General features: G+C 44.7%; 1 protein-coding gene across 1 annotated transcript; it reads right to left on the bottom strand.

Moving 5' to 3' along the window:
• Positions 1 to 1,831: 1,831 nt before the first annotated feature.
• Positions 1,832 to 13,531, bottom strand: LOC123990253 (protein shisa-2). The gene is made up of 2 exons (XM_046290834.1): positions 12,069 to 13,531; positions 1,832 to 3,050 (listed from the first exon to the last, which is right to left on the bottom strand). Exons 1-2 carry the CDS (start codon positions 12,382 to 12,384, stop codon positions 2,470 to 2,472), a joined length of 897 nt encoding a protein of 298 aa, XP_046146790.1. The 5' UTR covers positions 12,385 to 13,531; the 3' UTR covers positions 1,832 to 2,469.
• Positions 13,532 to 13,881: the final 350 nt, after the last annotated feature.

Genomic DNA, 13,881 nt, shown 5'->3' with positions numbered 1-13,881 from the left:
AATAAAAGTTAAAGAATGGAACTATCCAAACAGTAGATACATTTCCTTTAAAATGTTGATATTTGGTTGCATTGTCAACCAAACAATTCAATATTACTTTTGTAATAGCCTTAACTTAAGGATATTTACTCTATCTTACAAACAAATGTAAAGTTCAACCTTAAAATGAGTAACACATCCACGGCCACATTTTTAGGTTACTGTAACTATACATTATGTAATTAGATAAAGTATGCATGTTTAAGATAGCATGCATCGGTCATCATAGGTCTGTGGAGATCTTCACAATCGCTTTAATAATCTGTGCAGAATCTCGAACGGCATTGATCACTTGCTCCACGTACTTTGAATGTCATCTCAACTGCCATCCAGGTCATTTGGTTCGGCTAATAGATGAAACACACTGATGTCACAATAATCTGCTGTATAAATAAACAAAATATCTGACATTGTGTTCCCATTTGAACTTTGCTGTGTTTTTAAATGGTTGGCACAGTGATAGACATTTGGGGGACAACTAAACCAAAAATCAGACATTGTCTTTCCATTAGAATTTGGTTGTAGATGGTTGAAAGCATAGTGATAACACGTTGGAAATTCAACTAACCGTGGCTGTCTTTTTGAGTGAATAGAGGCCGAACGGGTCGTCTCAACCAAATATTACCCAACAACCCACGTAGATTAAAAAATATATATATTTATTTAACCAGGCAAGTTAGTTAAGAATAAATGATTATTTTTAATGATGGCCTAGGAACAGAGGGTTAACTGGAGAAGAACAACAGATTTGTACCTTGTCAGCTCAGGGATTTGAACTTGCAACCTTTGGGTTCCTAGTCCGACACTCTAACCACTAGGCTACCCTGCCACCCTGAAATGACGTGGTGTGCCCAGTGGGTCTTGTCCATTTTTTTGCTGTTCCTTTTCTACCCTCCTGAAGTGAAAAGAACTGTTGGAAATGTCCTGAAACCTTCCAGCACAACTCCAGTCTACCTTCAGTAAACGCACACACACACACACACACACACACACACACACACACACACACACACACACACACACACACACACACACACACACACACACACACACACACACACACACACACACACACACACACACACACACACACACACACACACACACACCTCTTTCACAGGAGGGAAACTCAGTGAGGTGGAACAGTTGGCAGACAGCTTTTACTGCGTTATTATTTCTGCAATCTTCAGAAGGTTGCCGATCACAGCTACACACACACATACATACGCACACACACACATACATATACACACATACCTCCTTTCAGGCACCTTTATTTCCAAGTCCTTGCGTGAGTGTTTGTGTATTTTAATTTTGTGGGTTCTCTTGTGTATATGCAAGTGTGTGTGCGTTTCCGCTCAAGGCAGTGGGTAGGTGTGTGTGTGTGGGGGGGGGGGGGGGGGGTAAGGCTGAAGCGTCACAGTCTGTGTCCTGTGTTCACTTCATTAGACATCAACAGGCCTACAGGGAGAGAGGGACTGTTTTTCACATCACACCGCCTGCATTTCCCATTACATACTAAACACTCATATACACACGTCCTCACACACATACACACATACTACACACTCATATACACACATACTACACACTCATATACACACATACTACACACTCATATATACACATACTAAACACTCATATACACACATACTACACACACACATACACACATACTACACACTCATATACACACATACTACACACTCATATACACACATACTATACACTCATATACACACATACTATACACTCATATACACACATACTATACACTCATATACACACACACATAGTACATCCGTTAACATACACCCACTCACCACCACATACACTGAAAGTAATACACACACAGCACATTCTGTACATATAGTCACATACACACATAGCCACACTGGACACAGCACCCTCACTCGTACTGTACATACACACATTCACTCATTTACAAACACATACAACAAACGCTACACGGACAAACTTCAAGACGTTAAACCCACACACTCTGCTGCGAGTCATTGGCCCTGGTGGGCAGCATCACCCCTCTGTGTGTTGCTGAATGAGGACAACCAGACAGACATACCCCTGCCTCAATCTTGGGGTGAGGTCAGCTCACTTACAATCTTTACCCTGAGGCAAATCTGCCAAACCTTTACATATCACACACATGTAGGACAGACACACGCAACACACTGTGGCTGGTCAGGCACAGATCCCAGCTTCGGTTTTACGAGTCCTCTGTGTGAGCCTGAGTCCATATCATTCTCTCTCCAAGCTGGCGAGCTCCCAATGTCCCCATAAGGTTTCTAATGCAGTCCCCATAAGGTTTCTAATGCAGTCCCCATAAGGTTTCTCACACAGTCCCCATAAGGTTTCTCAAACAGTCCCCATAAGGCCCTCACAAGGTCTGTTACACACAGTCCCCAAAATGGCTTAAACTGTTACTGGAGGGTACTTCTGCTCGCTGGTGACACTGGCCACACTGGTGGGTGGGGGGTAGGGGGACTGCAGCTGTCTGTAGCCCCCCTGGGTGGGGTCCAGGTAGACCCCCTGGGGTGGAGACATGTGGTGGGTGGCATAGCCGATGTACTGGGGGTGGATGAACTGTCCCTGGTGGGGCATGATCTGGGTGGCCTGCTGGCAGTTGAGCACGGAGAAGTTGGTCGGCATGTTGACGAAGACACTGGCATCTGGAGGGAGACAACAGGAGGCCTGGGCACGCATCATGGGCTGGGGGGCCGGGCGAGGCACCTGGGCAGGAGGGGCAGAGGAACTGGACGAGGTGGCCGTGCTTGATTGGCGGGAAGAGGAACCGCGAGACGTTCCCACGCTAGCCATCATGGGAATAGTCTCCAGGAGACGGCCGCCACCAGACCCGCCTCCTCCCCCGCCCCCTGATGACAGTTCCTGTTTGGGGCGGAGACAGTTGCAACAGCAAACGGCAACCACGGAACCCACCAGGACGAAAGCCACGAACACAGAGCCCACGATCAGGAAGGGAACGTAGATGGGTACTGTGGAGAGAGGAAGGAAGAAGGGTGAGGGAGTGGGAGGGAGGGAGGTTTTCAGTGGTTTGACGATAACAATTTTTTAACAAACAATGGAAAGAATATGTTTTTCTTTCTTCCATTATCAAATATACACTATATATACAAAAGTATGTGGACAAATTAGTGGATTTGGTTATTTCAACCACACCTGTGGAAGACAGGTGTATAAAATCGAGCACACCGCCATGCAGTCTCCATAGACAAACATTGGCAGTAGAATTGCCTTACTGAAGAGCCCAGTGACTTTCAATGTGGCACTGTCATAGGATGCCACCTTTCCAACAAGTCAGTTCGTCAAATTTCTGCCCTGCTAGAGCTGCCCCGGTCAACTATAAGTGCTGTTATTGTGAAGTGGAAACGTCTAGGAGCAACATCGGCTCAGCCGCGACGTGGTAGGCCACGCAAGCTCACAGAACGGGACTGCAGAGTGCTGAATTACGTAACACGTAAACATGGTCTGTCCTCAATTGCAAAACTCACTACCAAGTTTTAAACTGCCTCTGGAAGCAACGTCAGCACAATAACTGTTCATCTGGGAGCTTCATGAAATGGGTTTCCATGGCCAAGCAGCCGCACACAAACGTAAGATCACCATGCCAGTGTCAAGTGCCAAGTGAGCAGCACTGCAAGCACAGACTGGAATATGTTCCGGGATTCTTCAGATGACATGGAGGAGTACACCACATCAGTCACTGGCTTCATCAAGAAGTGCATCGATGACGTCATCCCCACAGTGACTGTACGTGCATACCCCAACCAGAAGCCATGGATTAGAGGCAACCCCTTGCGCTGTGGCAGAGATCTTTGTGGGCTATAATTGGCCTTGTCTCAGGATGGTAAATTGGTGGTTGAAGATATCCCTCTAGTGGTGTTGGGCAAAGTGGGTGGAGTTATATCCTTCCAGTTTGGCCCTGTCCGGGGGTATCATTGGATGGGGCTACAGTGTCTCCTGACCCCTCCTGTCTCAGCCTCCAGTATTTATGCTGCAGTAGTTTATGTGTTGGGGGCTAGGGTCAGTTTGTTATATCTGGAGTACTTCTCCTGTCTTATCTGGTGTCCTGTGTGAATTTAAGTATGCTCTCTCTAATTCTCTCTTTCTCTCTTTCTTTCTCTCTCCCGGAGGACCTGAGCCCTAGGACCATGCCTCAGGACTGCCTGGCATGATGACTCCTTGCTGTCCCCAGTCCACCTGGCCGTGCTGCTGTTCCAGTTTCGACTGTTCTGCCTGTGGCTATGGAACCCTGACCTGTGCTGTTTTCTACTCTCTAGAGACAGCAGGAGCGGTAGAGATACTCTTAATGATCGGCTATGAAAAGCCAAATGACATTTACTCCTGAGGTGCTGACTTGCTACACCCTCGACAACTACTGTGATTATTATTATTTGACCATGCTGGTTATTTATGAACATTTGAACATCTTGGCCATGTTCTGTTATAATCTCCACCCGGCACAGCCAGAAGAGGACTGGCCACCCCACATAGCCTGGTTCCTCTCTAGGTTTCTTCCTAGGTTTTGGCCTTTCTAGGGAGTTTTTCCTAGCCACCGTGCTTCTACACCTGCATTGCTTGCTGTTTGGGGTTTTAGCCTGGGTTTCTGTACAGCACTTTGAGATATCAGCTGATGTAAGAAGGGCTATATAAATAAATGTCATTTTGATTTGACCTACTGTATGTGAGAATGCTATAAATTGACTACAGCTCAGCGCTCCACACCATGGTGCCCTCAAAGCTCATCACTAAGCTAAGAACCCTGGGACTAAACACCTCCCCATGCAACTGGATCCGCCCCCAGGTGGTAAGGGTAGGTAACAACACATACGCCACGCTGATCCTAAACACGGGGGCCCCTCATGGATGCGTGCTCAGTCTCCTCCTGTACATGACTGCACTGCCAGGCACGACTCCAACACCATCATTAAGTTTGCTGATGATACAACAGTGGTAGGCCTGATCACCGACAATGACAAGATAGCCTATAGGGAGGAGGTCAGAGACCTGGCCGTGTGGTGCAAGGACACAGTCGTGAAGAGGGCCTGACAAAACCTATTCCCCCTCAGGAGACTGAAAAGATTTGGCATGGGTCCTGAGATCCTCAAAAGGTTTTACAGCTAAAATCAAGAGAGCATCCTGACAGGTTACATCACTACCTGGTATTGCAACTGCTCGGACTCAGACCACAATGCTCTACAGAGGCCAAGCTTCCTGCCATCCAGGACCTCTCTACCAAGCGGTGTCAGAGGAAGGCCCTAAAAATGGTCAGACTCCAGCCACCTTAGTCATAGACTGTTCTCGCTGCTACCGCACGGCAAGGGGTACCAGAGCGCCAAGTCTAGGTCCAAGAGGCTTCTAAACAGCTTCTACACCCAAGCCATAAGACTCCTGAAAATCTAATCAAATGGCTACCCAGACTATTTGCATTACCCCCCCCCCTTTACGCTGCTGCCACTCTCTATTATTATCTATGCATACTCACTTTAATAATTCTACTTACATGTACATATTACCTAAATTACCTTGACACACCGGTGCCCCCGCACATTGATTCTGTACCAGTACCCCCTGTATATAGCCTCCACATTGATTCTGTACCAGTACCCCCTGTATATAGTCTCTGTACACCCCCTGTATATGATTCTGTACCAGTACCCCTGTATATAGTCTCCACATTGATTCTGTACCAGTATCCCCTGTATATAGCCTCCACATTGATTCTGTACCAGTATAGCCTCCACATTGATTCTGTACCAGTACCCCCTGTATATAGCCTCCACATTGATTCTGTACCAGTACCCCCTGTATATAGTCTCCACATTGATTCTGTACCAGTACCCCCTGTATATAGTCTCCACATTGATTCTGTACCAGTACCCCCTGTATATAGTCTCCACATTGACTCTGTACCGGTACCCCCTGTATATAGTCTCCACATTGATTCTGTACCAGTACCCCTGTATATAGTCTCCACATTGATTCTGTACCAGTACCCCCTGTATATAGCCTCCACATTGATTCTGTACCAGTACCCCTGTATATAGTCTCCACATTGATTCTGTACCAGTACCCCCTGTATATAGCCTCCACATTGATTCTGTACCAGTACCCCCTGTATATAGCCTCCACATTGATTCTGTACCAGTACCCCTGTATATAGTCTCCACATTGATTCTGATTCTTTTTATTTTTACATTTTACCTTTATTTATTTAACTATGCAAGTCAGTTAAGAACAAATTCTTATTTTCAATGACGGCCTAGGAACAGTGGGTTAACTGCATGTTCAGGGGCAGAACGACAGATTTGTACCTTGTCAGTTCAGGGGTTTGAACTTGCAACCTTCCGGTTACTCGTCCAACGCTCTAACCACTAGGCTACCCTGCTACCCTGCCGCCCCAGTACCCCCTGTATATAGCCTCGTTATTTTTATTTGTTACTTTTATTTATTTTTAGTATTTTTCTTAAAACTGCATTGTTGGTTAACGGCTTGAAAGTAAGCATTTTGCTGTAAGGTCTCGTCTCCTGACAAATCTGGATTTTGCAGGAGAACGCTATCTGCCCCAATGCATAGTGCCAACTGTAAAGTTTGGTGGAGGAGTAATAATGGTCTGGGGCTGTTTTTCATGGTTCGGGCTAGGCCCCTTAGTTCCAGTGAAGGGAAATCTTAACTCTACAGCATACATGACATTCTAGACGATTCTGTGCTGCCAACTTTGTTCCAACAGTTTAGGGAAGGCACTTTCCTGTTTTAGCATGACAATGCCCCTGTGCGCAAAGTGAGGTCCATACAGAAATGGTTTGTCAAGATTGGTGTGGAAGAACTTAACTTACCTGCACAGAGCTCTGACCTCAACTCCATCGAACACCTTTGGAATTAATTGGAACGCCGACTGCGAGCCAGGCCCAGTCTCCCAAAATCAGTGCCTGACCTCATTCATGCTCTTGTGGCTAATGGAAGCAAGTCCCAGCATCAATGTTCCAACATCTAGTGGAAGGCTTCGCAGAAAAGTAGAGTCTGTTATAGCAGCAAAGGGGGTCAACTCCATGTTAATGCCCATGATTTTGGAATGAGATGTTCGACGAGCAGGTGTCCACATACTTTCGGTCATGTAGTGTACATTAAGACAGGGCTGTTCTTTCTATAACAAGCAGAGCAGAGCGAGGATAGAACTTCCTCAGACCATAACCACTTACGCCCTCAGAGAAAACAAACTGTACAAACTACAACAGCAACATGATGAAGTGGTTTATTCTACCATCAAGACTTTTGACATGATTTTGGAAAAGACCCTCTTTCCTTGAACTAGTAAAGTTGAGAGACCAAGAGTGAACTGCAGTGAGAAAAACAAGTTTGTCAAAAAGTTCAAGCAAGAGCTGTCACACTCACGTGTTTTTACCTCACCCAAATGAAAACCCAAATGAGAGCGAAAGAGAAATGGAGTGAGACGGTGAGACAAAAGAGAAAAGAGGGAGAGACGAAATTAGAGGAAGAAAGGCCGAGACAGAGGTGGACTAGTGGCGTGTCTCCAGGGGGCCCCAGTCCCTCATTAGAAGTTATTAACTTTGTTTTGATCTGTTCTTATCCTGCGCGCCCAGCTGTGGCCCCCCCAACCCCCCTCCACCGACCCTGTACCTATCTGTCTGAGTGAGTCTATGTGTGCGTTTGATCTGTGTTTGTCTGTGAGAGGGGGGATTCTGTCTCATACCAAAGTTATGTAGCCAGAACTTATGTGGGTCTTCCTGACCTCTTCTCCTATATAAATCCACATCGCGCTATGGCATTTAAGCCAGAATAGTCCCTTATACTGTATAGAGACAGCGTTAAGACATATTGAGAGTGGCATTAATGATGGCTGGTTTGGAGTAATGCAACAGATCACATTGAAGGCCTAATTCCATACATCTTTTCAACATGATATAGGCCAACCTTGCAGTGGGGCTCTAATGCATTCTACATCTCTCTTACTGTAACCTTTGAACCATAGTAACAGCTGTGACTCTGGAGATAAAGCAGGCTACTGTGTGTTCAATCCGATCATCTGCATGATTCTCGCATGATTAGCATGTAATTCACCCCTTAAAGTACACAGCTGTTTTTCTGCCATCTGTCTAGTGTAAACCAGTTCCAGGAAGTACAGTACCCAGCTAGCACATAACGTTCTGAGAACCATGTTTTTCTGGGAGATTGGTGAGAGCGTGGTTGTCCTATGGTTATTTTGCATACAACCTTCCCACAACGTTCTGGTAATGGTGCAGGATAGTTGCTTGGTTTTGGAACATTCTCAGCACATTTAAGGAACTTGTTAAATATGATATTTTCTTGCTATTTCATTACTTTAACAGACTGTTTCCTAAAAGTTCAAACATGGTTACATTTCATTTCAATCTTGGTAATGTTCTAGGAACGTTCTCCAACTGGTTTGACATTGGGAATATTTTTCAATAGTTCAGAGAGTGGTAAGAAAAATATTTATTCTGTGGGAATTACGTTTCAGGTTTGCTCACGGTTCTATTTAAAGTTATGTTCTCAAATTGTTCCGAGAATATTAAGAAAACTTTCCATAAATAACACAACAAAACTTTCATTTTTTGTTATTTAAAAACATACATTCCATTATCAGCATCAACAAAACTCTCTCTATCCTCTATCTTGTTAAGTGTTTCAAATCTGATCTTAATGAGTGCCTGTTTCCTTTGAAATGGGGACTGTTTGAATAGACTAAAATGAACAGCTTTGTATGTGTAAAAAAAAAAACATGGAATGCTAGATCCATCCTTGTGGCACAATTGACTAATTCCATGGATGTAGAACAGAAGATTAAAGGTTTGAATCTCACTGATGCCATCTCACAATAAAAAAGACATGTATTTGCATAATTAATGCCTAAGGGAGGGGTGTCAAACCCATTCCACGGAGGGCTTAGTGTCTGCTGGTTTTACTTTTTTCCTTTCAATTAAGACCTAGACAACCAGGTGAGGAGCGTTCCTTACTAATTAGTGACATTATTTCATCAATCAAATACAAGGGAGGAGAGAAAACTCGAAGACAATTGGCCCTCCGTGGAATGAGTTTGACACATGAAAGTTTTAAGGAAGTTATTCAAAAATTTCAAAATAACTTATAGGCCTCAGAACGTTAATAAAACCTCCCAGGAATACTTCCATGGAACCGGAGTAAAACATTCTCAGAACCTCCCTCCAACCTAAAAAAAAAGGGTTCACTTCTGTTCTCAGAACGTTTTAAAAATGTATTACAACTGATTTCATGAGATTTATTGTTCCTCTGGTTAAGTTACTCATTTTCCAGTTTGAATACTCCAAAGTGTTATGGAGTGTAACTGTAACCCTGAGAGAGGCAGTGACTCGTTCTGTCATTTTCCTTTTTCATTCTCTCTCTCTCTCCTTAACACACACTCGTTCTTTCCCTCTGAGCAACATCAAAAGTCACCAGCTTTTCAAAGGACCATTTCAAGATGTCTAAAGTTTGAAGCTATAGCAACTCATTAGATAAGACTAATTCTGGGACAACAGTCAACTTGACTAGACTCAGTCTAGATACAGTACAAAAGAGGTAGAAGCTGAGGCGCTATGACATCAATTTTATGAGCCTATGACCTATTTCCTATTATAAACTGGGTGGTTCGAGTCCTGAATGCTGATTGGCTGAAAGCCATTGTATATCAGACCGTATACTATAGGTATGACAAAACATGTATTTTTACTCCTCTAATTATGTTGGTAACAAGTTTATAATAGCAATAAGGCACCCTGCGGTTTTGTGGTATATGGCCAATACTGTATACCACGGCTAAGGGCTGTATCCAGGCACTCCGCGTTCCGTCATGCATAAAAACAGCCTTTAGCCGTGGTATATTGGCCATATACCACACCCCCTCTAGCCTTATTGCTTAATTGAACAGCTGTTAGCTTTAATACCTCACAGCCAAACCATACCATGATCAGGTTTAGAGGAGCTTTTCTTTAAGAGAGTTATGTAGCTACTATGGATATGAGTTAGTGCTTAAGGCTCCAGAAAGTCATCTAATGTCCTCCTAACAGCGTCACATGATATGTGAATACAGCCTATAGTCTGACAGAGACACAAGTAAAATGGCTGATGGGAGAAGTGTAGTAATGACAGTGCTGTGACATTATCTGTTTGAGAGTGTCTATAGTTTCCATTCAGCCCACTAGTCTATTCCACACCTGTTGCTGGACTGGGGCTGGGACAGCCCTACTCTGTCTGCAGTAATATCAGCCCCCATCTCTCTGTTCTTGTTTGGGCATATTATGTGTAACTGACTGCTCGTCCTCTCCCCATTCAAATCCCCGGGGTCCTCTCCTTTCCTGAATCCCACACATGTTCCTTCATGTTGAATGTTAGGCTCTGTTTATTGTTCTTAATGCATATACAGTATCCTTGGGGTTGTTCATTGACATGGCTGTGTGTATCTTTGCTTTGTGATTAATTGGTTGCCCTGTACATAAAAAAATGAATTCAATGTACAAGCAGTGCTTTCTATGACAAAATACTTCATTTTGTTTGCCAGTTTAAGTTATTTTGGCTGTTGTTCACTATATGAAAATGTATTTGGCTCTTTCTGGAGTGATAAGTGATGACTCTTTCAACAAATGCCAAGAGAGAAACATACTGTATTCTACTCTACAAGAAAGGCATGCTCTGTTGATGCGTATGTTTAATATCTGTACTACGTGTAGCCAACTATTTTTTTTATTTGAAAAATGACCAGTGCAAGATTTTTGACTCATAGTAAATGTGCCTCTCATTTTGTAATGTGCAAGCACTTAATATGTGTGCACTGTAGTGTCTCTTTTCTTCCTATATGATGCAGCTTTCTGTGCTACAACTGTAGTGAGAAGGTGATGGAAATATGTTGGAAACATGTCAAAGACATCAATAACTAATACCTGTTTGGACCTTGAAGATTTTCAGTAAATCTGCTTTCAATAAAAATAATGAAGAATTATGACATCTGTTCTTCCAATCACACCTAAATTCTTAGGCTAGTACTAACTCAATGCTAAGACTTAGATGAGGTTACAATGTGACATTATTCGGCGCTTCCGTTCCATGCGCAATTGGTCATGGACACCCTATTCACGCAACGTTCAAAAAAAGGCATGGATAAAGTAAAAATGTGCGTTGAAATCATGTGAATGTAACTAGGCGGTAAACGTCAGGAAGTAACATACAGTGGATTATTCCTAATGTGTTTGGGATGGGAATGAACCGTTCACATAGGCCTATACCTCAGCGGAATCGACACGCAAGCGCGGGGAAATGATTCATAACGCGATTTGTTTTTATGAACAGAGCTGTCAGCGCCGTCGCGAGCCAATGGCCTAAAGATCCGGTCAAGTCCAAACTTGATCCTCGTGGGGACAGTGCGCTGCTCGAGCTCTGCAGTCCCCGCGGCGCGCGTGTGTTGCAGCTAGAACAAACACAGCTATTTATAACGCCACGCAGCACAATTTTCCATTTGTGAGTTCGTGGGTTTATGGTGTCAACTGGCTTCTCTGCAGCTGTTGCTGCCAACTGAACCGGTACGCTATCTCTAAGCGATTTTTAAGCTCCCAGATAGATAGTGGTTGATAAGACTAGAACATACCTACATGTTTGAAAGAAACTCATAACTCCAACTTTCAATTAAGTATCATTTGTTCTAGGCCTGGGCCATTGTGGCCTAAACCTTTATTAAAATTAGGCAATTAGGCCCTCTCTTTCCGTCTCACTCATCTCCTTGAAAATGCAATATTGCTGGCGTAGCCTATAATTAAGTTAAACAATTTAAACTGAGCCAGTTTAAAATCTAATTTAGAAATGACATTATCATTTTTAACAGACAAGGAGAGCTTTGCATATAATTTTTAACAGACAAGGAGAGCTTTGCAGCCTTGAGGCAGAGCGTTTGGCACAGCTGCTGTGGCCCCTAAAGCTGGCCGTGCTGGGCCAGACAGAGTTCTCACCTGCGCCCGTCTCCTTATTCTCTTTGCTGTCGGTGCCCGGTTGCTGGGCTTGCTTGTCGTTGTCACAAGTCCCCTGGTCCAGCCGTGCTTCATTCCTGGAGCAGCAGTACCGCAGCTCGCATTTCCCGCAGCAGATGATGGCATCCTCACCATCGAACTTCTCCGGGCACTGGAAGCCCTCTCTCCATGTGCCCTGGGTGTCATGCCAACCGTGACAGTACTCCCCACTCGCCTTCACGTCAATAATAGCCAGGAGCAGAGTCACAACCACGGTGACAGACATTGGGAGACCTCCGCCACCCCACATCCCGACCATGGTGCCCGTGTGCACACTGGGCGCGCTATGAGACAGAGGCTTTCTTTCTCTTACTCTCAGGCTTTAACCTGGTTAACAAAGTGATACGGCGAATGAATGAAACGAAAGAGCGAGGCGACAAAATGGAAACAAAACAAACGACTTTGAAACTATCATTTGAGAGTGGAATTCCGTGGGTAATCCTACAGCCTAATTCAATAGATCCACAAATGTGTCACCAAAGCGTTCCTTTTAAGTGTCCACTGTTTGAAGTTGATCACAAGATTCCAAGTAGCGTTTAGTAATGCTTGTTGAGAAAATAAAACATGATCAAATATCCAGAACATAAATAGCCTACATTTGGCACCAATCTTACAAATAGCCTATTATTTCATAGCGCGTCTTTCACTCTCAATTTCACGGCTGTGAGCTCTCGGAGCCCCGGGTAAATCCAACATCAATCCAGGCTGAACGGAATCCCTCTGGCATGGAAGCGAGGCTGCCCATGGTCTCCTGAAAATACGCTTCTCGGATGACTTTCCCCCAGAGATGCAGCGAAACCAACACTGGCCTTACATGTAATCCATACGTGCCATGCGAGTATTCTCACGGATTCTCCCCCTGTCCCTCTGTCCAGTCCACCAGAGTATTCTCACGGATTCTCCCCCTGTCCCTCTGTCCAGTCCACCAGAGTATTCTCACGGATTCTCCCCCTGTCCCTCTGTCCAGTCCACCAGAGTATTCTCACGGATTCTCCCCCTGTCCCTCTGTCCAGTCCACCAGAGTATCCTCACGGATTCTCCCCCTGTCCCTCTGCCCAGTCCACCAGAGTATTCTCACGGATTCTCCCCCTGTCCCTCTGTCCAGTCCCCCAGACCAGCAATTTGTTTTTATCCTCTTCTAATGTGTCACGAGGTTAACTTCTCAAAACTGTTCTACAGTAGACTCAAATTTTGGAAACTAGACCATGAGACTAAAATCGAATAGAGCATGTTAGTCACAGTCTCTGGTGCTCATTAAGGATAGGCTACGCCATTAAAGAGACGTGCAAGAGATGTAAACTTGTCACGCATTCATACAGTATTGCCTCCCAGGCTCTCACTCCTAGTCCATCTATGGCGAGAGTGCCTCAAATGAGAGGTGGGCTACTAGTTCAGCCTTGCGCTTGCGCATTGGTTACTGACATTTTTCTAGACTTTTCAGCGCTCAGCTCAGCCAGTTGTCAGTGTGAAGAACTGTCACTGCATACGGTTCCGAGGAGCCCCACCGCTTTCTGAGGGTAGCCCCGGTGCAGCATTGGGTGTGGGTGCCCCCTTGGGACCCCTGCGCGCACAATGTAAGAGCGCACGCACTGTCTGCCGGCCGGCCGGCACTCATACATTATCACATTAAATGGACTTATGTGCATACAAACTTTGGCCAGAACGCACGCACGCGCGCACGCATTCTCTCACACGGTTGTGAATTGACCCTCTCGAGTGAATATCCTATAGCTAGGAATTAGAATACTAATATGAA

Source organism: Oncorhynchus gorbuscha, linkage group LG12 (assembly GCF_021184085.1).
Source record: "Oncorhynchus gorbuscha isolate QuinsamMale2020 ecotype Even-year linkage group LG12, OgorEven_v1.0, whole genome shotgun sequence".
NCBI lineage: Eukaryota > Metazoa > Chordata > Actinopteri > Salmoniformes > Salmonidae > Oncorhynchus > Oncorhynchus gorbuscha.
Note: the sequence above shows the minus strand (reverse complement) of the source record. Positions and strands in the feature narration are given on the sequence as shown.